The 25,681-nt window shown below is 36.8% G+C and overlaps 1 protein-coding gene across 1 annotated transcript in view; it reads left to right on the plus strand.

Annotated features, from left to right (window-relative positions):
• Positions 1-17,354: 17,354 nt before the first annotated feature.
• The window catches only part of MS3_00010924 (uncharacterized protein), a gene marked incomplete at both ends in the record, with an annotated part of 69,208 nt that continues 60,881 nt past the window's right edge, over positions 17,355-25,681 (plus strand). The window contains one exon of the mRNA XM_051219336.1: positions 17,355-19,353. Coding sequence (XP_051066565.1) covers positions 17,355-19,353 — 1,999 coding nt within the window. The remainder of the gene's footprint in view (positions 19,354-25,681) is intronic.

Genomic DNA, 25,681 nt, shown 5'->3' on the forward strand with positions numbered 1-25,681 from the left:
GTTCTGTAAGTCTTCGACATTGGATGCTGACCACATTAGTTTTAGTGGACTCACCTAGCTGAAGGCGCTAGGTAATGCAAACACATCAGATCACGAGTGAGAACGCCGTGCTCAACATCCTCTGCAATCGCCAGCCAGTCTATATCAGTTGATTCTCGACATATTGATAGCCTATCGAATATATATTCGAACCTTTTCGCTTCTGACTTTTGATTTCACCGGGTGGGTACGATTCATAGGTGTTACTGGTTAAAGCGCTGTCAAACTCCAAATAACTGTGGCATCTTCAGGGGCTTCAATGACGTGTTGAGGTAGGGAATTCCATTGAAAGAAAACTTGGTGCAAAAGTTGGTAGTCAGGTGGCAAGTAATTTGTCTAGGGCTCATGAAACTTTTCGTCTTATGAGGAATTTACGATTCCGGAACTCGATTTGGTTGCGTTTATGCTGACTTTATTCAACGTGTCACTGTCTTTTAGATAGCAGCTCGCTGCTCATATGCAGTACTAGGGTTTAAGATGAACTAACACTGTATCCAAAGTCAGAGAGGTATGTATCTGTACCTTGGACCAGTACGCATTTGCAGGCATTTATCAGCAATCGCCAAATACTAGATCGTTCAGATAATTTTCGTGGATTATTCGGAAGATCGGTTTTTTATCCTTCATATTTCTATATCCTGATGTCGTCAGCATAAAACGAAACCTATGATGACGTAAAACTAGAAAGGTCATTTACATGCACGTGGCGTAATAACTGGTCCAAGGCTGTGGTCAAACCAACTCCACCGGCAACAGTTTTCCATGTGGACAACTCGGATTTAACATATCCCCTTTTTGACCCTCGACTAGGAAATCATTTGTATACGAATGCAAGTTACCTATAATCCTTATGTCTCTTGATTCAGATAATCACCCGTTGTGTAGGAGTTTGTCAACAGTCTTACTGAAAGCATCAAAGACCACACACGCAAGTAATTTTTCATATTTTAGCGCAAATCAACTTTATGGAGCTACCATTAAGTTTTTGAGGCACGAATAACCAGTTCTAAAACGGTGCTGCTCATCAAGAAAAATTAAAATTCCACTCAGATATTTAAATAACTTGTGAATAATATTCCCTAGAATCCTAGCGACCACCCTTGTTAAGCTTACGTGCTGGTAGTCCACAGATTTATGTCTCGTGCTCGTTTTGAACATAGGGCTCATTAGGACTTTCTCCCAGCCGTTTGGTAGTCTGCTCAGGCTACAGATGGACTAAAACATATATTAATGGTACACGCCATTTTTACGGGCATAATCTACTAATTACAACATTTGTTGGCTCACAGCATGCTTCCCAACTTATAAAGTTTATAGTTGTTATAAAGTAGACTCGTAAAACGCTTGTTGTAGACCATGACCTAGAGGAGACACGTACGTCAAGTTTGTTCCAGACGTCGAGAGTTCCATAGCTGTGCCATCAGAGCAAGATTCTGAAGAACGAAAAAAGAGAAACAGATGAGCAGTAAGGCGCTTAGATATGAACGCCAAACGTTGCTTAACATTTTGCAGTAGAACAGAGAGAGGTATAATAAATTAGATTAAATTCGTATTATCTCTTTGTAGGATGAAATGAAGTCAGACGTTCCATATAAGAGAATGTAGTTATAAAGAACAATGAGTTGCGATATTTAACAAGTTAGAGTAAGCTCACATGAAGGAAGGGAAGTCAAGGTTGGTGCAAAGAAAGCGGTTTATTAGAAGGGAGTGTGCATATAGAGGGTGAAGTGTTAAAAATACTAATAACTACATCTTTTATTGTCCTTTTTTCTTTTTCCTTTTTTGTCCATCCGATGCCAACCACACAATTCTAGTGTAAAAGTCGAGTTAGCATGTTGTAGGTTGTCTTAGTAGAATAGCTAATCCAGCACAAAGTTGGAAACATGAGTCTGAATGGTGAGTGTAGAAAGACAATCTATATCACAGATTGATTGACTTATTCTCAATCATAAAGAGCCTGATATGGACAAAATGTTCTGTCCCGCAATCCTGAGTGGATTGAAGTCATCGCCCTCACCATCAATGCTTGCTGGTCAGTAACCCCGCCCTCCCTCCTTTTGTGATGTTAGGCTCATTTAAGCTTATTTTTGTATGTACGTCATACCTCGCACAATCCTCTGCGTTTCACATCCTATTGGAAAACACTATTTCTATAAGTGCCATTTTACAAACTTATCAGGCAGTTACAAGTTATGGACTGTGGGTAAGGCATCGACACAGTGATTTAATTGACCATAGTATAAAGTATAGTTTTCCCATCAGAGTATAAGCATTAAGAAGGGTATAATGTAGGATGGTTGTTTATTAAAGCAGGCAGAAAAGTATAGAAGTATATGAGCTGTAGATAAGGTAACTAGTGAAGAAATAACATCAATTGCTGGTCAACATACCGTACAGAAGAGTGAAAAACTAATAAAGAATAAACAGGAGGAAACTCACACTGACTTGATGCTTGTCCTAAGCAGTTGATGGGTAAGAGGCTCCGTAGATGCAAGACCACTGGTAGTAGGCAGTTGACTGTGCGGTCCTCTTTACTTTTTAGAGTAGTAGTGAGTGTCCCTTAGCGACCGAGTCTAGTTGAACAGTATCGATAGGTCCAGGGAGTTACCTGTCTATTTCAAGTGAAGAAACAGGGTGGTGAAAGTAACTGATACAACTGCAAAGTAGGAAATTTGTGATATGGTTTCCCAGCGCCTTCAGAAATTTTAAGATTTATTTCATCAGGTTCGCCTCGAACTACCCCGGGATATCAAGTTCTCTAGGTGTTAAAGCGCCCAAGCTGAAGCTGAATGAGGTTTTCTGTATGCAAGAAGAGAGCTTACTTAAGGCACATGCATTTCTAAAGTCGTATAAGAATACCTAGACTTTATCGCAATCGGCTTCAACTGGCGATGTAGTACTGAAATCCCTATATAATCTTACCGTTTCACCTCCTTTATTAACCCTGTTTATGTAAGAATATAAGCGTTTTAGGTGTTCTACATACTTATTAATAGGCTTTCCTTCACATAACCTTCTAGGTTTGCGTGGGGCCGAGACGTGAATAGCCGACCTCTCAATACTGAGGTTTTGTCTCATTAAATTTCAGCAACATAAATCTAGCTCAGGCTGATATGTCATTGCTGACAATGATATGGAAATGAAATCTAAAACTTCACATCCGGTTTTGTCCAGAAGCGATATGATAATGATAATAATGATACATATCACCTAGTAATGGAGATTTAGCTTCCGAATGGCACTACTTGTTTATGTCACATGTTGCACTAGGCCGACCAACTAATTTTTACATTCCTTTTCCATGAAATATGCAATCATTAAAAGCAAAGATGATTTCATGCCCAGTGAGTAAAGCTTTTACTCGTTTACGCCTCCGTGCTCTGTCATTAATTACTGATGTGAAGTTTTCGATATCAGGTTCACAAATATCGACAGATTGGGTCAGCCAAGATTCTGTTACAGCAAATACCACCAGACAGTTGGCGTCTGTCAGTACACCTGTTATATCAGTATCAGCTTCTTAACGGTTTTCAACTTTCTCATTCAGTCAGCAAACGTTCAGTCTTTCAGAAAAAATTTTCTGATCCCATTAGGTTTATTTCATAGATTTGAATACTTTTCATTCAAACATTTAGATAACACCTTGAGTAACCAGGTCTGACATCCTTTGAAGTTAGTTTTCCGGTTATCTATCCCATTAAACTTTGAAGAGACAACCAAGTTGATGCAAACTTAGTGGTACCAACGTTTGGACACATCACACAAACGATACCATTTTCCATAAGATAACGACAACCCGAGAACTGACAATTACTCTTTAAAGCTGTCTACCCATCACTAAAAGGTTTACGAATACTTGGAAAAAGGAATGAGGGGGTAAAAACAGACACACAAAACTAAAACAAATCGTAAACGGTTAAATTAAAGAATTACGACAACCAGAATAGTCGTTGTGCTTCAAAACAGTGCAGATATTAAGCAGCGTTTGTGAAACGAAATGCTATCTTGAGCGTCTTGACTCAAATTAATTCAATTAATGTTGAAACAATAGTTATGAACGATCTAAACTGCATAGCGGATCTTACTGATAGAAAATTTCTGTCCCAATAAACATCTCATGTGCTTGCACATTTGTAGTAGTTGTAGCCTTTTGAGAAAAAGCATTCAGTCGACTGACACAGTGAAGGGAGTATTGGGTATTCATATAAACAACACTCCATGAGAAACCATAGATACATTTGCGATGATATATTCGACCTCACTGATGTTACAACTTTCAACATATTTTCCTAATTTGCTCTTCATCTGGCAGTTGGTTTGTTCCTTCCCGCAGTAGGCTGTTGCTGATGGTATCCGGTCAACGGACATTGAATATATTTTGTAGACAATTGTTTATAAATACTTGTACTTTTTTTATGATGGTTGTGATAGTTCTCCAAGTTTCAGCTCCGTACAATAGAACTAACTGCCTTGACGTTCGTATTGAAGATTCTGACTTTGGTGTTGGGTTGCAGACAGTTGTTCTGAGTTCCATATGTTTTTTAACTGTCGGAGTGTGCCCTTGCTTTGCCACTCTTCGCCTTCTGATCCGCATCAGATCCTCCTTATTTATTATTGACGCTGCTCAGGTACGTAAATTTTTCCACTTGTTCTGGAGCTTCTCCATCGAGTGTGATTGGGTTGGTATTCACTGCGTTGTATTTGAGGGTCCTACTTTTTCCCTTGTGCAGGTCGAGGCCTACTGATACAGAGACTACCACCACACTAGTTGTCTTCATCTGCATTTGCTGTTGTATATGGGATTGAAGGACTAGGTCATCTGCGAAGTCCGAATAGTCTAGCCACATCCAAACTGTCCATTGCATTCTGTGCTTCCCTCAAATGTGAAAATATTCACAATCCAACAAACCGCCAGATGAAAGGCAAAGGAGGAGAGTAAGCAGCCTTGTCTGACTCCAGTCCTCACTTGGAATGAGTCTGTCAGCTGTCCTCCATTCACGACTTTTCAGTGTAGTCCGTCATATGAATTCCGGATGATGTTGGCAATTTTCTCAGGTTACATCATAGTGTCAAGAAAGGTTCCACAAGGTCCTTCTATCCACAGTGTCAAACACCTTCTCGTAGTCAAGGTGCTTGATATTTAGTGATAAGTTTTATTCACTTGATTGTTCGACGATGATCCGTAGTGTTTCCATTTGATCTGTACACGGCCGGTTCGTACGGAATCCGGTCTGTTGGTCTGGAAGCTGGGCATCTACTGAATCTTTCATCTGGTTCAATATTTTTTATTGGTGTGACCAACAAATCCGCAGTTTGGTCGTTATGATCAAGTCATTACTACTAATCGGTTCTTCTTATGTTAGATTACAATTGGAGAGAGGACATTTAAATGGCAACACTATTGTATTATTCGTAGGTGACTGGAAAGAGGTTGCTGATTCAGTATTTTTGAAAAGAGTGAGTCTTTAATTTCATCTTTGTTACAGATACTTATACTAAATCCATAATTACACCATCTATTAAAACAAGCCAGATAAAAAGTACGGTAAAATCATTAATAAAATAACACCGTTAGAGCCACATGAAGATCGTTTGTCAATTTATGTCTTGGCGTTGACTTCTAATCGACGGAAAATATGTACAAATGCCACATTAGCCACTTAGGCCGTCAGTTTGGTAGATATACTAGTACACAGTAGGTATACTTTTAGAATGTTATATTAGTGCGTCGTTTCTGATTTTTGTTGTAATATATTTTGAAATGTGACATTTACTCATTGGGTCTTGGTAGAGATAGCTATTGCCATGTATGATTAGTTTCAGTTAGAGGCATTCATCCGTTCGCCTAATTTTCCATACCCTCAGAAATGTCACTTCATAGTATGGTTTGTTATCGCCATTATATATTATGTTTTGTAAAGTCAACTTTCATACGTACATTACTATTTTCAAAATTCAGATTCTGAAAAGAAATATCAATGTCAGTGGCCTAATTGCCAGCGTCGGTTTTGCAGTGAAGAAACACTAAACCTTCATTATCGCAAGCATACTGGTGAAAAACCTTTTAGTTGTGCTCTCTGTTTGTATAATTGTTATGACAGATCAAGTTTGAACGAACACTATCAGATACATCATGCCAAGGATGGGAATATTGATTATGATTCTAAGGATATTCACCACCAAATGCCTTCGTCTTGTTCATCACAACATCCGGAGATGCTGGAATACAGAGGAACTTGCACTGCTGGAGGCTTAGTAACACGAACATCTACACCTGTACCAACTTTACGTCATCGAATGGCTGATATTTTAGACTCATGTGCTCCCCAGGTTCCTGGACCTCTTGACGCAGAGATTAGTGGGATTTTGGATAGCCTTGACAAAGAATCGGATCTACCAGACTTATTTGGCAGTGGAGGATTCGAAACAGATCGTTCGAACACGGAAAGAAAATTTATTGATAACTCAAATCAGTTCGTCTACCACTTAATTATTCATTCTATTCAGTAGTATTCTGTTGAATCCACTTCGTGGCACTGAAGCTGTGTTGTACCACTGTAGTTCTCACCATCACCTAGATTTCCTTTACCCAGTATATTAGCGAGGTATTCTTTTTTACAGCTTATCGACACTTTTTCTTTCTCCCAAACCTTTCTGAATAGGACGTGGATCATGTTTACAGTTTTATCTGCGTCTGACTTCAGTGCTTTGGCTGGCCTATCACCAGATTCTGTTGCTTTCCCTCTCTTTATCTTTTTGATGGCCAGCCTGATGTCTTCGGTCGTTGGTGGTGTTGCAGCTATAGGAGGGTCCGCGTGTGCTGACTCGATGTTTGGTGGGTCCATTGGCGTTGATTTGTTCGAGAGTTTTTCAAAGCGTTCCTCCGTTCTTGAATCTATGTGATTATCTTGCTTTCTTTGTCTCTGACCGCTCTCTCTGGTTTACTATATTTCCCTGCTGGTTTCTTTGTTATGTAATCTAGTTGTCTGATATTTCTTTCTTTAGCAGGTCTTCCAGCAATCATTACAAGGTCTTCTACGTATTTCTGCTTACCTGGTCAACTACCACACTTGGCTCTTTTGTTTGTCTCTGCGTAGTTGACCTGTGTTTTGACATTTTCTTTCCTTGTTTGGCTGTTGTTACTTTCAGTCCCCGTCTTTATCCTTTCCTGAATTCTACTCTGTGTTTCGATAGAGAACTATTTTTTATGATGATGCTTCTCGCGGCCCAGAACTTCCTGACACTTTGACTTTAGTGTTTCTTTAATCTCTTTCCAGTTGTCCCTCATTATCGTTTTTCTCCATCCAGTAACTACCACCACTATAATGTCGTATCCATACCTATGATTGCCAAGTTAACCAACGATTTTCTTGACAAAATGGATAGAACGACACCTTAATAACCACGATCATCAAGCATTCTCAAATTCGTTCATTGTGGCCTCTTAGTCATAACAGCCTTTGAATTAACTGAACTACCCACAACACAGTCTATCCGAGGTTCACAATGATGAAACTAGGATAATGACAACTCATAACAACCCTTTTCAAAAATGCCTTTCTGATCTGCAGTTGGCCGTGGATGTGATGTGACTAGGAAATTAAGAACGTTAGAAGTAAACAGAACATAATTTACACCACTATCACATAATCATAAAACACAAATATCATGAACTCACAGTCAAAACTTACAACGCAAGTGTCTAAATTGGTTATCGAACCAGTGAGATGCACATTTTGCGTACAAACGACGATACTGAAAATAACATTCGTATATTATTAGGCATTCCATATAGCCACTATCTGATATTAATCGCTACAAATCAGAGGCTTGATTAAAGGATTTTGGTGGCTTATATAGAGAACAGACACCTTTTGCCTAGGCAAGTTCGAGTCATACTAACCACACTCCATATCCTTTGACCATTTAAGAACTCGGTATCCCTAAAAACCCAGTAAACATGGTATGAGAGAATGAGTAGGGCCGTGTGGAACCCACGAAGGGTCTCTGAGGGGACTCTCACCTTTCATTCCGATTGTTGAAAGCGGTTATTTTAAGACATTTATAATTTATAATACAATACTACGCCGTCAAAGCACTCTCTATGAATCAGGTGTGAAAACACCGGAAATCATTATATTTTCACTCTAACTAATGTAGCTGTCAGTATTTCGATGGATTTTATCTGTAAGTAACAACTTCGGTATCCATGAAATATGCTGAGAATTGGCATGATCCTAAAGCTGGCTACTATTGTTTCACAGTTATAGGGGACACAAGGAGGTTACCTAAACAATCGTTAGCAACCTACCTACACACACATCCTCTACTGACTTCTGGAAGGCATTTAATGAAGTTCCAAAGTTGTCAACGTTAAATAAGATTGGAATAAGAATAAATTGAGTGTTGCAAATAAAAGCATGGACAAACAAAAAGTTGTCCGACTAGAAACAGGGCTAAGTGTGACCTGTGAAGTGGGATTGTAAAGATCAGACTCGAATCAGTATTATAGAGCTAAATAATTTTTATCAATTAATAATCTTCACCTACCCCAAATCTGTGACTAAGCTTTCTTGCTTTCGTGGTATGCTTGAAGATTAGACGGAACCTTAACAGGATAAGACACCAGTTTAAAATATCAGATTAAATAAAGTCAATGTAAAGAGGATGATTGGACTACTATATGCATCTATTTCATCACGTCCATCAATTAGTTCGCATCAAGCGGCTGTAACCTTGTGAAAATGCAGTTGATTTGACTCCCAGCGGTCAATATTGTAAGAGAGGGATACATCACGTATGATGGGTAACATGGCTGTGGGTCTGAGAAACTTCACTTGCTAACATAGTATATCAACCATTATTGTTGACCTTGATTCTAAACAGCCTTCCCTTTCTTCTAATTGTCTCTTATTGGACGTCAATAGCTTCAAAACAAAGTGACCACCACAAAATGAATTCGATAGCGTAAAGCTTCAGAAAGATATGTAGTGGCGTTGGTTATTAATCACAGGATCTTTGAAGCTGCACATACGATAACCGAGAAAATTCACAGCCCACATTTAACAATTATGGAAGGTCAAAAATAATGAACTTGGTAACCCAGAAGAGAAAAGTCATGGCTCGGTCATTCTTGCTCGTTCACTTCATGCAACTGTAGAATTATGGTCTACTTCTTTATTAGTACTGTTCTAATAATAGGCCTAATCCTAAAATTGTCGATATGTCATTATGTGACTACCTGTTCTATAAAATCTTATGTGGAAGTTATATCATTGTCTACAATTAGCCATATGAATGCCGTTTCTAAAGAACACAATTAAGGATGAAGATAGAACAATATATTTACTGTGAATAAAAGAAATATCAAATAAGTATCTTTATTCAAGATCATTAAACAGCATATTTGCAGCGAAAACATCATACTGAAGGTCCCTCCAAAATGTTTATTGGACAATATTGGTATTTGTTTTTCCCCATTCCGTCTTGAACTCTGATATTTATTTGGGCCTCTTTTTTTGCTTTGATCTTCTTTATCTGGGCTTTAATTATTTGACTTCGGTCAAAAATCTACTTTATACTACTTAACTTCACTGTTGCACGTTGCCAGACTATTAACAGTGGGTAATGTCTAGTTAAACTCAAGAATACTGCATGGTTCAGTGTATGGTTGTTAACATGTAGTGGTATTAACCCTAATCACACAATCCTCAAAGCTGAACATGAGATAACTCAGAAAATAAATATTCAACACTTAACACGGAGAGAAGGTCAACAATCGTGAACGCCGGAATATTCAATTCAGTCGAGTGGCAGAGCTCAGCTTCGCAGACTTTGTCATTCTGTATAACTTGTTTTTATTCACATCAAATATATTATCCTGTTTTCAGCCTAAATGTGTTCTTCAGAGGTACTAAGTATCATATCGTTAGTTTTTACGATACGGTGAGTCAGTGTATACAATGATGTGACTTCTATGTAAGGTCTTGTAGATTAAGCAATCACATCATAACAAATAAAGGATTTTAGGATTAGGTCTATCATTATAATAGAACTAATAACGAATTTTATTATAATTCTACAAACTTTTGATTGTCTGCTAGGAAGGGTTACTGGTACCCTTGGAGATGGGTATCTGGTACCAACTTGTTGGGAGTATTTTTATTGATTCTCAGGTAGAGAAATCTTAATAACTGACTATTTCCTTTGTTGTTTAACACATTGTTCTGTGCTAGAGAAACCGTTGACTGTGTGGTACAGGCTGTACTGTCTAGGTATTTTGTGCTTTTGAAGTGAGTTACTTTCTTAAGTTAGAACCCTTTAAATTGAGCTCAGGGCGTGTGTTTTGATATAATTTACTATGATTCGCTCAAAAACGTTTTGTGCGCTATACAGAAGAACGTAGTTTGATCTAATCAAATGAATGTTGGTACATTATCCCTGCATTCACACCTAATAATGGAATTTCGGTCGTTACAGATAGTTTATTGTTTTTGATTCCATGACAAATACCTCTTTCATTTTCTGCACTGTGGACGCATCAGAACAGGAATCGATCTACCAAACTTATAAATAAAGTAACAATAGTTAACCAGTTTATTTAAATGAACTAAATGAGATGAATAAGAATTCACTCGGTAAAATTGATCCTCGTTTATAAAATGGTGGTAAATAAGTCCTCAAAATAAATCGTTCTGTGAGTCCTTGAAATTGATGCTGACTTCATTCGTTTGTCTAGAAAATTTTTGGCTGAAGGACTTTGGTCATACATCCACACCAGAGCTCGAGTGGATGTCCCGTGCTACATATCCCTTGTAACTGTTAGCCAGCTTAGATCAGATGCCTCTCAATACATCGATCGCCTTTCAAATACATCTTCCAACCATTTCGTTTCTGATTTCTGATTTGACTAGTTTGCCACACTCTATTCGTAAAGGTGTTACAACTAAATGCTGTCAGACTCAGAATACCTGTGGTACCTATAATATTAGTAGAATAAAGATATTTCTGTCCAATCGTTTGCTCTTAGATCTCAGAAAACTCATTTATTTTGCTCATATTGCCCACCGAATTCGCAGTAAGAGCCTCCGACCTTAAGAATGAAAATAAATCACTTCAAAATACCTAGATAGTACAGCCTGTACCACACAGTCAACGGTTTCTCTAGCACAGAACAATGTGTTAAACAACAAAGGAAATAGTCAGTTATTAAGATTTCTCTACCTGAGAATCAATAAAAATACTCCCAACAAGTTGGTACCAGATACCCATCTCCAAGGGTACCAGTAACCCTTCCTAGAAGACAATCAAAGGTTAACAATCAACAACTGAGCATACGTAATTAAATAAGTCCGGAAATAACACAAAAGCAAAAAATGAACATTGTGAATGACAAAAATCACAACAAAGCATCGTGAATGGAATACTATATAGGGGTTCCTTCCGGGTTTCATCACAAACAGAATTCGCGAATTCTATTAAATGAACTTCTGTGTACTCCGCACCGCTGGAGTCATGAGGTAATGTAAGCCAAAAACCCCACGTTATAGAGGTGAATATACAACCCATGTTAAATGGGAAACAAAGTGAAGAGGCATGTATTGTCACTCAGAAAAAGTAGCGGTAGTATCGATAAGTTGAAAGGTTAATTTCATTTGTAATGGATACAAATAAATAGTACATACTGAATATGGATATGTTGATATCTACAATATCACATGGCGAAAAGAAGGAACAACATTTTATTGTTGTTACAAAAAGGAATAAATTTATTTGTCACTGTAAATAATACACGAAACGAAGGTGCGACAAAATGGCTGGCGACTTTCATGTCGAATTATCAACAGGTGGAATCCTTTACTTCAACATATGACAATAACTGTCTCTGTGGATGCATTTCAAATTGAAATCGGGTTGGCTTATAGATCTTTAAAGCCAAGACTAACATAGACGTTATATCTTAACACAGTTCTTTTGCTGAAACTATGGCTTTTATGACCAATGAGCTTATATAATACAAGCACATATCTTTAGTTTGAAAGGTTTCATTTCGTGTATTATGCATTTTTGAACAACTGGAAGCAATAATAAAAATGTGATTAGTCCCTAAATACGGGCTTTAAATTATCACTCGTCAAGGCCAGCTGTTCAAAGCGGAACTATTGTAAATTTGCTGAGTTTTCGATCCCACTTAGGGTAACAACTTGTGGATGTTTATTTACAGTAGCGCTAGTTACATTTACACATAAACACCTTTCCGATTTGTCAATACACTTTAAAGAATTCAATGAGAATACAGAAGTGTTGTTGGTTATCTTGCATTTGAAATGTCAAGTGTTGCGGCTTCTGGTTTAATTGGCCCAAATTCTGGTCTTATTCCTTCACAAGTCGTGAGAAACAATCTTGGAAATTCAGATGAGACTTTCATTCGAAGAGATCTCACAAAACCTCAGGAATACGAATCGGAAACCGAGTCGGACACTACTACAGACGATGATGATACAAGTGATGACGATAAACGACTAGCTAATAATCCAGTACTTAAAGAGCGATTAAAACAGCTCGATCGGTATGCTACCCCGATCAAACATCATGCTCACTCTCCAGTTCAAATGAGTGACCAACACACCCTATCTGGTTTATACGCCACAAACATGCCAGCTTCTGATCATACACCTCACAGTGGTCCTGTTTCTATTCATGTGAAACCCAATGAATCCTCTGAGGTAATAGATAGTAGCTCTACTCCTCCTGAATATCGTTCTCACCAATTATCTGTCGCTGAATCACCAACTCCTTGCAGTGGTCCTGCTTCTCTTAATACATCTCTCACCCCCAAACATAATCTTTCCCCACCGTATAACATTTCGGGTAATAATACCACCATTCGTGGACCGATGCATCAGCATGAAACAGATGTAGCTGATAAGTATTTCCACCTTTCAAATACTTTACCACATAAGTCTAACGAATTACCACCTGGATACAAATATGGCCTATCTTTTAACTCACTTGATGTGATTCATTCGAATGATATTTTTGTTGAGAAAGTTGGGGCTAACCAAGACTGCGTTTGTAAAGTCTGTCATACTGCGTATCCTAATCGATCTTCTCTACGAAATCATATGAAGAAGCATGAAAATCATAGCTTAAAGCGTCATCAATGTGATCACTGTCCGTATTCCACACAGTATGGGAAGAACCTAACCAAACATATAGAGTCGATGCATACTGTTGCTAATTCTCAAGAACTTCACTGTGAAGGTTGCTCTCGACGCTTTCCAAGTGAGACTCTTCTACGTGATCATGATTGTATTATGGCTCAGTGCAACACTTATCGATGTAATGAATGTGGCAGAGTATTCAAGACGAAATTGCGTTTAAGATATCATACAGATGTACACAATCCAAGAAAACCTTATGTGTGTGACATTGAAGGTTGTGATCGAGCTTTTCGTACGCCAAAGTATCTCAAAAATCACAGGGATGAATTTCACAGAATACATCCCAAAAACTACGCATGTCCAGTAGAACAATGTGACTTAGTTTTTCACCGAAAAACTCATCTAAAGCGTCATATTGCCACACATGAGGGTAAGAATTTTTCATTAAAGCGTATCGTTACATTATGTCATGAACCCATCCAGCATCGTGAATGGAATTCCAAGTAGCTCGAAAACTGGGAATCCATGTTTTAATTTCTTTACTGTCCATCATTAAGTTGCATATAAGTCAAGTTTATTTAAATGCCCCTGCTTTTTGCAACTTAGATCTGCGCTTTTGAAACTTTGAATTCAATATGATGTCATGTATGCAATCACCATCTTTTAGTTTTATGTGGTGATTGATTCGGCCCTTTGTTGCTGTCAAACCGTGTGATTTGTTTTTTATTTTAAAGCAAACAATTGAAAGCCCACCATATTAAATTTAAATAATTACATGTAAAGGATATGGTGGTTATTTTCCCCCTAATATTTTGTTCCAGTATGAACTCTGTAGTTTTGTTGATTGTGTCACAAGTACAGAAAATGGATTGTTTTGAAAAAGTCTAAATTTACATTATTAATGGTTCTAAGGCTTTTCTGCAAATTTTGTTCCGGTTACATGGTCGTACATCTCCACTAACTTGAGTCTGGTTATTATCTTTTTGGCAATTGATAAAACAAACTATGTTTAGGTTTTCTTTTGAAATTGCTAATCCAATATGTTGAGTTTCTACATAGCGTGCCTAATTATCAGATGACTAGTTTGACTGGAATAGCATTTCCCACCTAGGATTTGTCATATCGTCTTATTTGAAGTCTAAATCCGATCAATTTTTGTAAAATTTAAGAGAATTCACCCTTCTGATTGTGTGTTTAGACCTGATTAATGAATAATGAAACTTTCTACTTTATCATATGACAATCAAATTACTAGTTTGGGTTAACTTCTGATAACCTCCACTACTAAATTTAGTGATTCCAAGTCATACACCAGAACCAAATAGAATTTTACCAAAGTATTGAACTCAAGCTGAGAAGACACTTGCTTACTTCCGCCTGTTACCCCTCATGTGGTAGCATAGGCCGCCCACCAGCATGCTCTATCCAACTCTGTCCTGGGCAATCCTTTTCGTGTTTGCTTCTAATTCCCGGCGCAATGCGTTCTTTGGTCTTTCTCTTTTCCGTTTCCCTCTAGAATTCTAAGTTAGCGCTTGCCTGATGATGCAGTTTGATGGTTTCTCCAATGTGTGTCCTATCCACTTTCAACATATTTTCCTAATTTGCTCTTCATCTGGCAGTTGGTTTGTTCCTTCCCGCAGTAGGCTGTTGCTGATGGTATCCGGTCAACGGACATTGAATATATTTTGTAGACAATTGTTTATAAATACTTGTACTTTTTTTATGATGGTTGTGATAGTTCTCCAAGTTTCAGCTCCGTACAATAGAACTAACTGCCTTGACGTTCGTATTGAAGATTCTGACTTTGGTGTTGGGTTGCAGACAGTTGTTCTGAGTTCCATATGTTTTTTAACTGTCGGAGTGTGCCCTTGCTTTGCCACTCTTCGCCTTCTGATCCGCATCAGATCCTCCTTATTTATTATTGACGCTGCTCAGGTACGTAAATTTTTCCACTTGTTCTGGAGCTTCTCCATCGAGTGTGATTGGGTTGGTATTCACTGCGTTGTATTTGAGGGTCCTACTTTTTCCCTTGTGCAGGTCGAGGCCTACTGATACAGAGACTACCACCACACTAGTTGTCTTCATCTGCATTTGCTGTTGTATATGGGATTGAAGGACTAGGTCATCTGCGAAGTCCGAATAGTCTAGCCACATCCAAACTGTCCATTGCATTCTGTGCTTCCCCTCAAATGTGAAAATATTCACAATCCAACAAACCGCCAGATGAAAGGCAAAGGAGGAGAGTAAGCAGCCTTGTCTGACTCCAGTCCTCACTTGGAATGAGTCTGTCAGCTGTCCTCCATTCACGACTTTTCAGTGTAGTCCGTCATATGAATTCCGGATGATGTTGGCAATTTTCTCAGGTTACATCATAGTGTCAAGAAAGGTTCCACAAGGTCCTTCTATCCACAGTGTCAAACACCTTCTCGTAGTCAAGGTGCTTGATATTTAGTGATAAGTTTTATTCACTTGATTGTTCGACGATGATCCGTAGTGTTTCCATTTGATCTGTACACGGCCGGTTCGTACGGAATCCGGTCTGTTGGTCTGGAAGCTGGGCATCTACTGAATCTTTCATCTGGTTCAATATTTTTTATTGGTGTGACCAACAAATCCGCAGTTTGGTCGTTATGATCAAGTCATTACTACTAATCGGTTCTTCTTATGTTAGATTACAATTGGAGAGAGGACATTTAAATGGCAACACTATTGTATTATTCGTAGGTGACTGGAAAGAGGTTGCTGATTCAGTATTTTTGAAAAGAGTGAGTCTTTAATTTCATCTTTGTTACAGATACTTATACTAAATCCATAATTACACCATCTATTAAAACAAGCCAGATAAAAAGTACGGTAAAATCATTAATAAAATAACACCGTTAGAGCCACATGAAGATCGTTTGTCAATTTATGTCTTGGCGTTGACTTCTAATCGACGGAAAATATGTACAAATGCCACATTAGCCACTTAGGCCGTCAGTTTGGTAGATATACTAGTACACAGTAGGTATACTTTTTAGAATGTTATATTAGTGCGTCGTTTCTGATTTTTGTTGTAATATATTTTGAAATGTGACATTTACTCATTGGGTCTTGGTAGAGATAGCTATTGCCATGTATGATTAGTTTCAGTTAGAGGCATTCATCCGTTCGCCTAATTTTCCATACCCTCAGAAATGTCACTTCATAGTATGGTTTGTTATCGCCATTATATATTATGTTTTGTAAAGTCAACTTTCATACGTACATTACTATTTTCAAAATTCAGATTCTGAAAAGAAATATCAATGTCAGTGGCCTAATTGCCAGCGTCGGTTTTGCAGTGAAGAAACACTAAACCTTCATTATCGCAAGCATACTGGTGAAAAACCTTTTAGTTGTGCTCTCTGTTTGTATAATTGTTATGACAGATCAAGTTTGAACGAACACTATCAGATACATCATGCCAAGGATGGGAATATTGATTATGATTCTAAGGATATTCACCACCAAATGCCTTCGTCTTGTTCATCACAACATCCGGAGATGCTGGAATACAGAGGAACTTGCACTGCTGGAGGCTTAGTAACACGAACATCTACACCTGTACCAACTTTACGTCATCGAATGGCTGATATTTTAGACTCATGTGCTCCCCAGGTTCCTGGACCTCTTGACGCAGAGATTAGTGGGATTTTGGATAGCCTTGACAAAGAATCGGATCTACCAGACTTATTTGGCAGTGGAGGATTCGAAACAGATCGTTCGAACACGGAAAGAAAATTTATTGATAACTCAAACCAGGGTATCAATGGTCTAATTTTTCCTTGTCGACAAAATATACAACCGTCATGTGCAACCCCATTACCCTCGGTCTCGTCATCCAGTGCCATCACAATAGAATCTGGAAGTAACGAGTCTAGTTTGAACTTGGTTTTGCTTAATATTCTTTCAGAACTTCAACATGCAGAGTTATCTGGTTGCGTTGAGGAGTTCGAAAAAGCGAAATCACACGTTTTATCTGTACTTCCAACATTCGTGATAGGAGAAAAGCTAACTACCCAGATTAGTGAAATTGTTGACGAAGTGAATGATGCTCTCGTAGCCCAGCCTTTGCATGTCGTGCGGGCTGCTTTTCATACTGCTCGTCCCTTCACTCGTGAAGAATCATATATGATCGGATTACTTGAACAGCAAATGTCATCTGAGTCCTCCCTAATAGCCCCGAATCCTCCAAGAAGACGCGGTAGGCGTCCGAAACTTCAACAGCAACTACAACCTTATCTTCAACGCATATTTTGTTTAGAATCTGGAGCAGCAGAATCTATGGCATCACAGTTAGTAAACGCCTCACAGAAGGATAAGCGATCCAGTTATTATGGCTACTATAGAAGCTCTGGGTTTAGAAGAGGTCGGATTTCTCGTAGTCGTGAAAGACCTAGTAAACATTTCCAGTTAAGCGTGAAAGTCCCACGGGATGAATCAGTTTCAGGAACTAACCATTTTAATCACTCTCAGTATCATCCCTCGGGAATAGGTATATCCTGTAGTAGTATTGCAAGAAAACATCAAGGTAGTGGGGGATATCATATTGAACGAATATCGGATAATATCCATACTAACTTTTCCAATGAAATCAGTTCTCAAAGAGATCTTATGGAGCAATATAATACTCACTCCGAACTTATTGATAATTTAAAGCGCCCGAATGGCTTTCATTCTATTCATTCACAGCTACAGTCAGAAGGCTTTAATTATTCAACGGAGAGGTTTCGTTTTCCACAAGAAGAAAATCTCTTAAAACTGAATAGGAAGTTCCGAAGTCCCGATGGTGAATTCGATGATGGTGAAAATAGTGATATTTTAACTCGTAGATATATGCATATTCAAAAAAAATCTGATTCAGCTCATAAAGATAATAGAATAAGAGATCATGTGATGAGAGAATCCAATTTTGAAAGTGAAGAAAATTCCAGACGCGATGATTCACATGGTGTAAAGAAGTTTCTAGATCAAGAAACACTCGGTGAAATGCTAGAAGATTTCGGTGTTATAGTACAGCGAATCGGAGAAACAGCTGTAGCGAGAAAACATCAGAGCTACTTAGATGGTCAACCACTTAATCTTTCTGATTTTACACATGGGGAACAGTTTTCAGGTTCTATCAACTCTCGTCCTATTCACAACAAAAATGGAAATGATGCACAATCTACCCAGCTCCCATCAATGGTAACTTTAACCTCAGATAGTGTCAGTACTCCTCCGAGTGTCGAAGAACGTACTCCAGGTTGTGTTTCGAATGCCGAACCTCAAGTTCTATCTCCTCATCTGTCTACAGCATCTTTGCACGCTCCATCATCGATAAAGTCGTCTCATCCGTACAATCAATCCAGCACACCAATATCAGATACTGACAGTTTAATTTCAGGTAAACCGTCCACCATCACGTTAAACACTTCTCATAAGTCAGAGCAGATGACATACAATTCAGCTAGTAATAATTACCATCGAGTTGCACCAATGTGGTCTTGTGAGTCTATGTGTTGTCCACCAACTCGAGATGAGGAAGTCAGTAAAGCAGAGGAATCCTGCCCTGGTAACGATTATTCCTCTCAGGTTGGTCAAACAAGAATTCCTCAGTCCACAGGAAATTACTCTGAGGAACCAAATGGGGACAAAAACCAGTGCTTTTATCCAAAAGATTTAAGTACTAGAGTACTATCTTTTGAAGCTGGTTCTGATTCTACTCATAACTCGTCAACTCAACCAAGAGCTTTTGCAAAACCTGATCCCAGTGACCCTGAGTTCTCTGGCTTGAGATATGAAACATTAGTTAGTCGTCCTGTTCACTTATCTTCCAAAGCCTCAGCAATGGGTTCATTGATATCAGCAGCTGAGGCAGTTGATCATTTGCGGTCTTTATCTGCTTTAGGAGCTAAGTATACAGCATCTGTTGGTGCACCGACGGAGGGTCAGTACCAGCCTCATCAGAATTTACGTCCTGGAGATTATTCTTACAACTGCACCCATGTTCATTCAGATGGTTTACCGCGAAATGATTCCTCAGAACATTCTGAATCTGCAACTTCATATTTGTCATATAACTCTGCGCTAATTCCAACTCAGAATGCATTTAGCGCCAATGTGCCATCACTAAATAGTCTCCTCTATCGTAAGTTCATGAAATCTAATTATCTTTTTCTTAAGTCGTAATGAATGAATGACTGGTTCAGTTTTTCATCTTAGCGTGAATTGTTATTTAAATAAAATTTATGTTAATTTTTCTAAGTGCTATTATTAGAAATCCTTACACACATTAGTGATAGGACGCTCAGTAACTGACTTGTGGTCTACCAGTTTCTCACTGAAATTTTTCATCAAATCAATTTATTGGACACATATATTGTTTGAATTGCATAAAATAATAATTTCCTTCCGTGAAATGTAAGTAAACGCTGAAAACCATGCAACATTATTTGATCGGGACAATTATATAAATATTTACTAATGTTTCGAAGTTGTTTCTAATAGTTGTTGGATTTTATTTTAGTAACTATTCACCCGTTACCAGAATGTCGCTCTTCTGTCCTCGGTCTAAACTTTCTAAATCGTTTAGATATAACAAATATACAAGTTTTAATTCTTATTGAATCGTACTCCTGATTGCTTCTTGACTTGGTGTTTAGAGTAGGCTGATCAACTCGATTTCACGTATTTATATGGTCATTAGTCTTCAAGTTGTAACTGTGGCTTGCTGATGAATAGTAACAAGCATGAAACCCATTTCTATATTTCTCTGTCGGCTTTCTTAAAACATCCACAACTAAATACAAAAGCTTATTATATTGTAACGTTTCGCCTGGGGGATTTGTTGCTAGCTGTATTCGCGGGATTCTGTTAGTATTCTAAGACTTGTTAGATTGAATCATATTACCGCCTTAGGGGACAGTCCAAGAACGTTTAGAATACTCTTCGCCCACTCAAGATTCAAATTATTACTTCAAAATTGGAAGGCGTCAATACCTAGTCAAATGGAAGTAAGGTGGCTGGTCACTTTGAATATGGTTGGGCGTCTGAAAAAATCTAGACATGGATTCAAAAGCTCCCTCTGCTTCGCCAATAAATGCTACTTTGACATAGGCGATGTATCCGTCTACCTATCAGAGAGTGAGTATCCGGTGCAGAAGTTCACTTCATATCGTCTTCCAACATGGAGATATGTAGATTGTGAATATTTCACTTCGAAACATTACTGCAGTACGGTAGGCTCATGAGGTAGGTAGTCCTGAGTTTACGCATTAGGGAATAGGTTGAAAAACTCAGTTGCTAATGGTGTTAACCTTCATAGATAGTCATAGTTGAAACATTTACTACAGTTAACAAGCGGCTGCTTATCAGAGTGTACTGGGTTGAGTATTATAGGAGGAGTAGGTTGAAGAAAAGTTATGAGAAATCGGTTCATTAATTCATTTTCCGTCGGTGTACACCGTTTAAAGGAGTGCGTAGTCTGAAATAAATGTAATCAATGTTTGCAGATGTTGGATAATAAGTTTTTCACATCAGTCTCAGTGTGACAGATATACTCATTCTTAATCGATTTCATAATCTTCAGTTTCAATACTGTTTAGTACTTTTCATCCTCAGACTCAGTCGTTTTTTCCAAATGCATCCTGTTTTCAATTTTTTTCTATCTTTGATACTGAAAGTTTTGCTTTTGTGTTTGTTAATTCCTTCTCATGTTACTGATGTTCAGCTTGGTAATCGGGGTCAAGCTTTACGTCGTTTATGGTTAATAAATGATGCATCATTGCGTAACTAAATTGCTTTTGAACATTTTATACTCTTCATTCTCTTCATGGATCCAGATAAATTGATATCTGTTTTGTAATCTCTGATTCTTAATAAGTCTTTTGGGATACGATATCCACTTAGATTCATTGGGGTTTTGAAAACTTTCAGCCCCCGTTTTTAAATACTATTAATAATCTTTTTCTGCAGTCTTATTTATTTTAAGAAAATGATTATGGATATAGATAAACTATAACTTGTGTGAATATACATAGAAATATGTATATCCTTATGACATACTTAGTCATAGCATATATAGTATACATTTAAGAAGCTTAATTTTATCTGGATAATTTTATGCATATACATAACTACTTAGTTGTGTGAATAATGATATATATCAGGTATTTTTATTGCTTAAGCTTACAAAGTTTTTAAAATAAATTTAAAGGAAATACCACCTTAGTATTTCAATTTTCAATTTTAACATCGTCTCGTTCGCATAATTTATGTCAAAGAAATGATATACTTCAACTGGTTTCCAATATATGGATATATTTTACCGTGTAAATGTTGTTAACTGAAACATTACTCAATACACTGGCTTATGTAAATGGTATTCACACTGTGACAAGGTTAAATTCGTACTGGTTTATCTTTTACAAATTATAGAATTTCAAGTAGATGATCAATCGAAGTTTGTGTCTTCTACTTGTAGCTTATATGAGCTTTCTCATTTCTCATGCCAAATTTGTACACAGAATATTATCATCTCGATTTTGAAACCGAAAATGTACTAGTCATTTTAACTACCTCACTTTATGGCTTTACGTAGAGTTTGCATTTTTCATCTATTTATTTTTTATCCTTTTTACTTTCTAATACTCTGGTCTGTTTTTTTTTTTACCTTGGAAGCAGTTATTATCACCTCACTATTTATCTATGATAAAATCCTTAATTCTTTTTTTTGAAAAAGATTGTACGTAACCTGTAATTCAGTTCTTAGATTGAGACCGTTGAATTACGGTCGTCTTTTATGAACGAGTTTTCATCAATATGCTAAATTAATGTCTCCAGTTAACATAAAATTTCTTAACTTTTCTTCATAGATTTAAATCATATTCTTTATCTTTCATATCTTCTTACACGATGAGGTTTAATATATATATATATATATATATATATATATATATATATATATATATATATATATATATATATATCAATATAAAGATGTTCACACTCTACTAGTGTTTTAAGGATCTCTCATAAGGCTTAGTAACTCTGCTCTTGATTATCATTTCATCCATAAATCACAAAACGAACACCAACATTACCTATGTATTCTTTTCTACGACAAATTTTCCATCTAAATGATATTTCCTCTCTCGGGTGACCACCTATGTCGCCTAAAATTTAGATTTAAAATATTTATTTTGTATGACAATGAAGTCTTTTTTTGTATGGTTTATGCTAGTCTTTGGCTGTATGTCCCTCTGTCGATTTTAAATGTTCTATGTCAGATCATTCTGAGTTTATTGCCTTGTTGATCTTATGTGTACATGTGTCCATCTAACTGTTTTTTTTAACATCTGTCTTTGTTTGTGTGCACTGGTTAGCTTCGATTTCAAACTTACACTAAACAGGACTATAGGTTTTATAAATATATATTGTGGGATCTCAGGTTGATAAGGCATAATAAGTCTGATAATGAACGAAAGTCTGTTCTCCTAATGTGACTATAACTAAAGCTGTAAAAATCAGTATTCATAGGATAAGCCATTCGTTAGTAATCTAGATCAGAAGATAGAGGGAAGCCGTTGCATATGAGTAGCCTCCTAGTCTGAGAACATGCTAATGAGTAGTTGCAAATTAAATGAAGAATGACGAAAATTGTACACACCGATAGTGAGCGATGGAGGGGAGCAATAAATATTAAAAAGATGGTAGAGGTAGGTGACAGCAGACAATTATTTAAACTCTTCAAATACACTAAGATCAGGTAGTTGTTAACTGGTCAGTCCCTCTTAGAAAATAATGGGACAGTGATCCTCTACCAAACCAAGTCGCTGGAGCAATGTGCAAAACATAGAGGAAAAGTTCAACTAGTTTATACACCTTTTGTAATTACGTACTACTCACCACCAGCTTGGATGTGGTGTTAAAATAAAGCTCTCGGCCTCTAGAAAAGTAGGAAAAACAGTAACTAATTTGTACCGATATACAGCCATAAGTCCAAACGGATTAATTTCGTAAGTCTTTCAGAATGGTGCTCCTGTGTTACCAGTAAGATTACCTAAAATATTTGATTGAAACACATTAGTTTTGCTTACAGTTTCAAATTTAACTTTAAGTAGATTTTTCGTTTACTTGACTGTTATTTACTAAAATGAAATTTAAATTCCTGTATAATTGGGCAAAGGCGTCGCATAATTTCTTTTTTCGTTGCAATTGACACGTTTCATTTTCTAAGTTCGTGTATCATATTTAACGAGATGCTATCAAAGTTTAAATTTTTCATTAATACATTGGAATTTTCTCACGTTTCGTGTGCCAAGTGTTATTTTGTTACTGGGTATATAATATTTTATTAATAACTTAAGCCCTTTGATTATTTCTTTTTATATATTTACACTACATTTTTTATCATCATTTCAGGCTGTAAGTATACCATAGAACAATTCTATGTGATTAGTTTCCTAAAAGTGTTAATTTATCTGCTACAAGTGTTTCTAAATTATCCAGTCTGTGAGACAAATTTCACACTGGATTATACAATGAGATTACTACGTTGACCCATTAACCATTGCGTTTCATGTATATTCGTAAAATTTAACAAATTGGCTTAAGCAGCCATCTGTCCTTTTCATTTTAACTGTATTAAATGGATGTCCTAACCTAGTTACGATAGTTTCAATAAAAATCAGCTGATCAACTTGAAGTGGAATTAACAATTATCAATATCTATACAACCACCTCATCTACGTACAAATGCTATAAAAATACCTGGGATCATATCTTAGAATAAAATGTTGTTAAGTAGTTGTATTTCATGTTTTTACGAATAACTCGTTTATCATTTACGTCTGCATGTTAGGTGAACGGCTTCCCTCTTTTCAACAATCTATGTCAGTACATCACCAGTTTTCAATCAGTTCACCCAATAGTAATTGTTTAGTTTTAATCAGTATAATGAATTAATTAATATTATCAATAAATTGTATCAATTTTCGTTTCATAAAAAATAATAGTAACAATCTTGGTTTCCAAAAAATATTTCATCTGTGTTAGGATATTGATGTAGCGGAATGTTATAGGGTGTCGTTCCGGAAATATGCACACAGTTTATTGATAGAGCATGTCAGAGTACAATCTCATGAAGCTACGTCTGAGTAGTGTAGGCTTCTGGCTTCAATATATGGGGTCAAGAATTGTAATTCTCTGCTCTGTCTACTACGATTTGGGCTCACAGAAAGTATTGTTTGTGTTCATTTAGGTTGATGTGCTTCCATAGCCTAACATATCAATTTACATGGAGTTATAAACCAACTTTTAATCTTGTGTTCTGTGTTTAGAATTCTAGATTACCAAGTGAAACACAGATGCCAAGTGTTTTCTTTTACCGTAGTAACTGAGCTGCAGTTTTTATAATGTTTGATTAACAACCATAGTATTACTATCGTTACTATTACTGACATGTTGTAACGTGAATTATTATTGGAATAATTAGTAATCGTTCACAAACAAGTGTACTATTTTGAAAAGAATGTTTTATATTATTGATACCTAGTATTTTATTATTTGTGCACTTTTTGTCAATATTTTTGCTAGGTTATTATTATTACACTGTATGTTGGCCATGATGTCCACGAGCAATATAGTTGTTTGCAATCTACTCTTTTAATGTGATCATGTTCCTGGTTAAACTGCTGTCAATCATGTTTATTTGTCAAGTTTAGCTTTGTTATTATCTCTCAAGGAATAAGTATTGACACTACTGTTACTAAACAAGCTGTCACTGTTTTACTGAGTGTGAGTTAGACTAATATTTTTCTTAATATTAGATGGTTAAACATTGCACCTATCAATCAATAGAACAGTCTCTTTAGGAAAGAAATCCAAAAGTTTTTGGAAACGTGGTCTGGATTATTTAAAAAAAGCCACCAAACTATTCGCTGTGATTCTGCCTAAAAGCACTTTCCATTCAACCTGAGGATTCTCTATACAGGTTCGGAATTTAACCCTTACAGTATATTCTTTCAGTGGTTTTTTCAAATAATACTATCTTATGGTAAATCGTCTTATTATTCAGATTTTTATCATCCTTTATCACGTATAATTTCTTTCTAAAGTTACATTAAATCTGCTTCATTCGATTATTTCGTTGTTGAGTGGGAGTGTCTATTGCTAATTCTTTATTGATTTCCAGATAAAAGGCGTTTTCTTAATCATCGGAAAATTTCTGTCTTCTTACAGTTTGTTAGTGGTTACATCTTTTTCTTATTTTATTAAAATTAATCTTAAGATGAAATATATGTATGTATATCGTGCTCAAAGTGGAGATTTGGGATGAAAGGGACAAGAAAAACAGGTTAATTTTTATCTAATTACCATTTCCTTCTGTCTGAAAGGAGGGATTTCTCCATGTGCATATTTTTTATCTAGTATTTTTAGTACTTCTTGTTGAATAGATTTGATAAGTTTATTCAACT

Source organism: Schistosoma haematobium, chromosome 4 (assembly GCF_000699445.3).
Source record: "Schistosoma haematobium chromosome 4, whole genome shotgun sequence".
In the NCBI taxonomy this organism is placed as follows: Eukaryota; Metazoa; Platyhelminthes; class Trematoda; order Strigeidida; family Schistosomatidae; genus Schistosoma; species Schistosoma haematobium.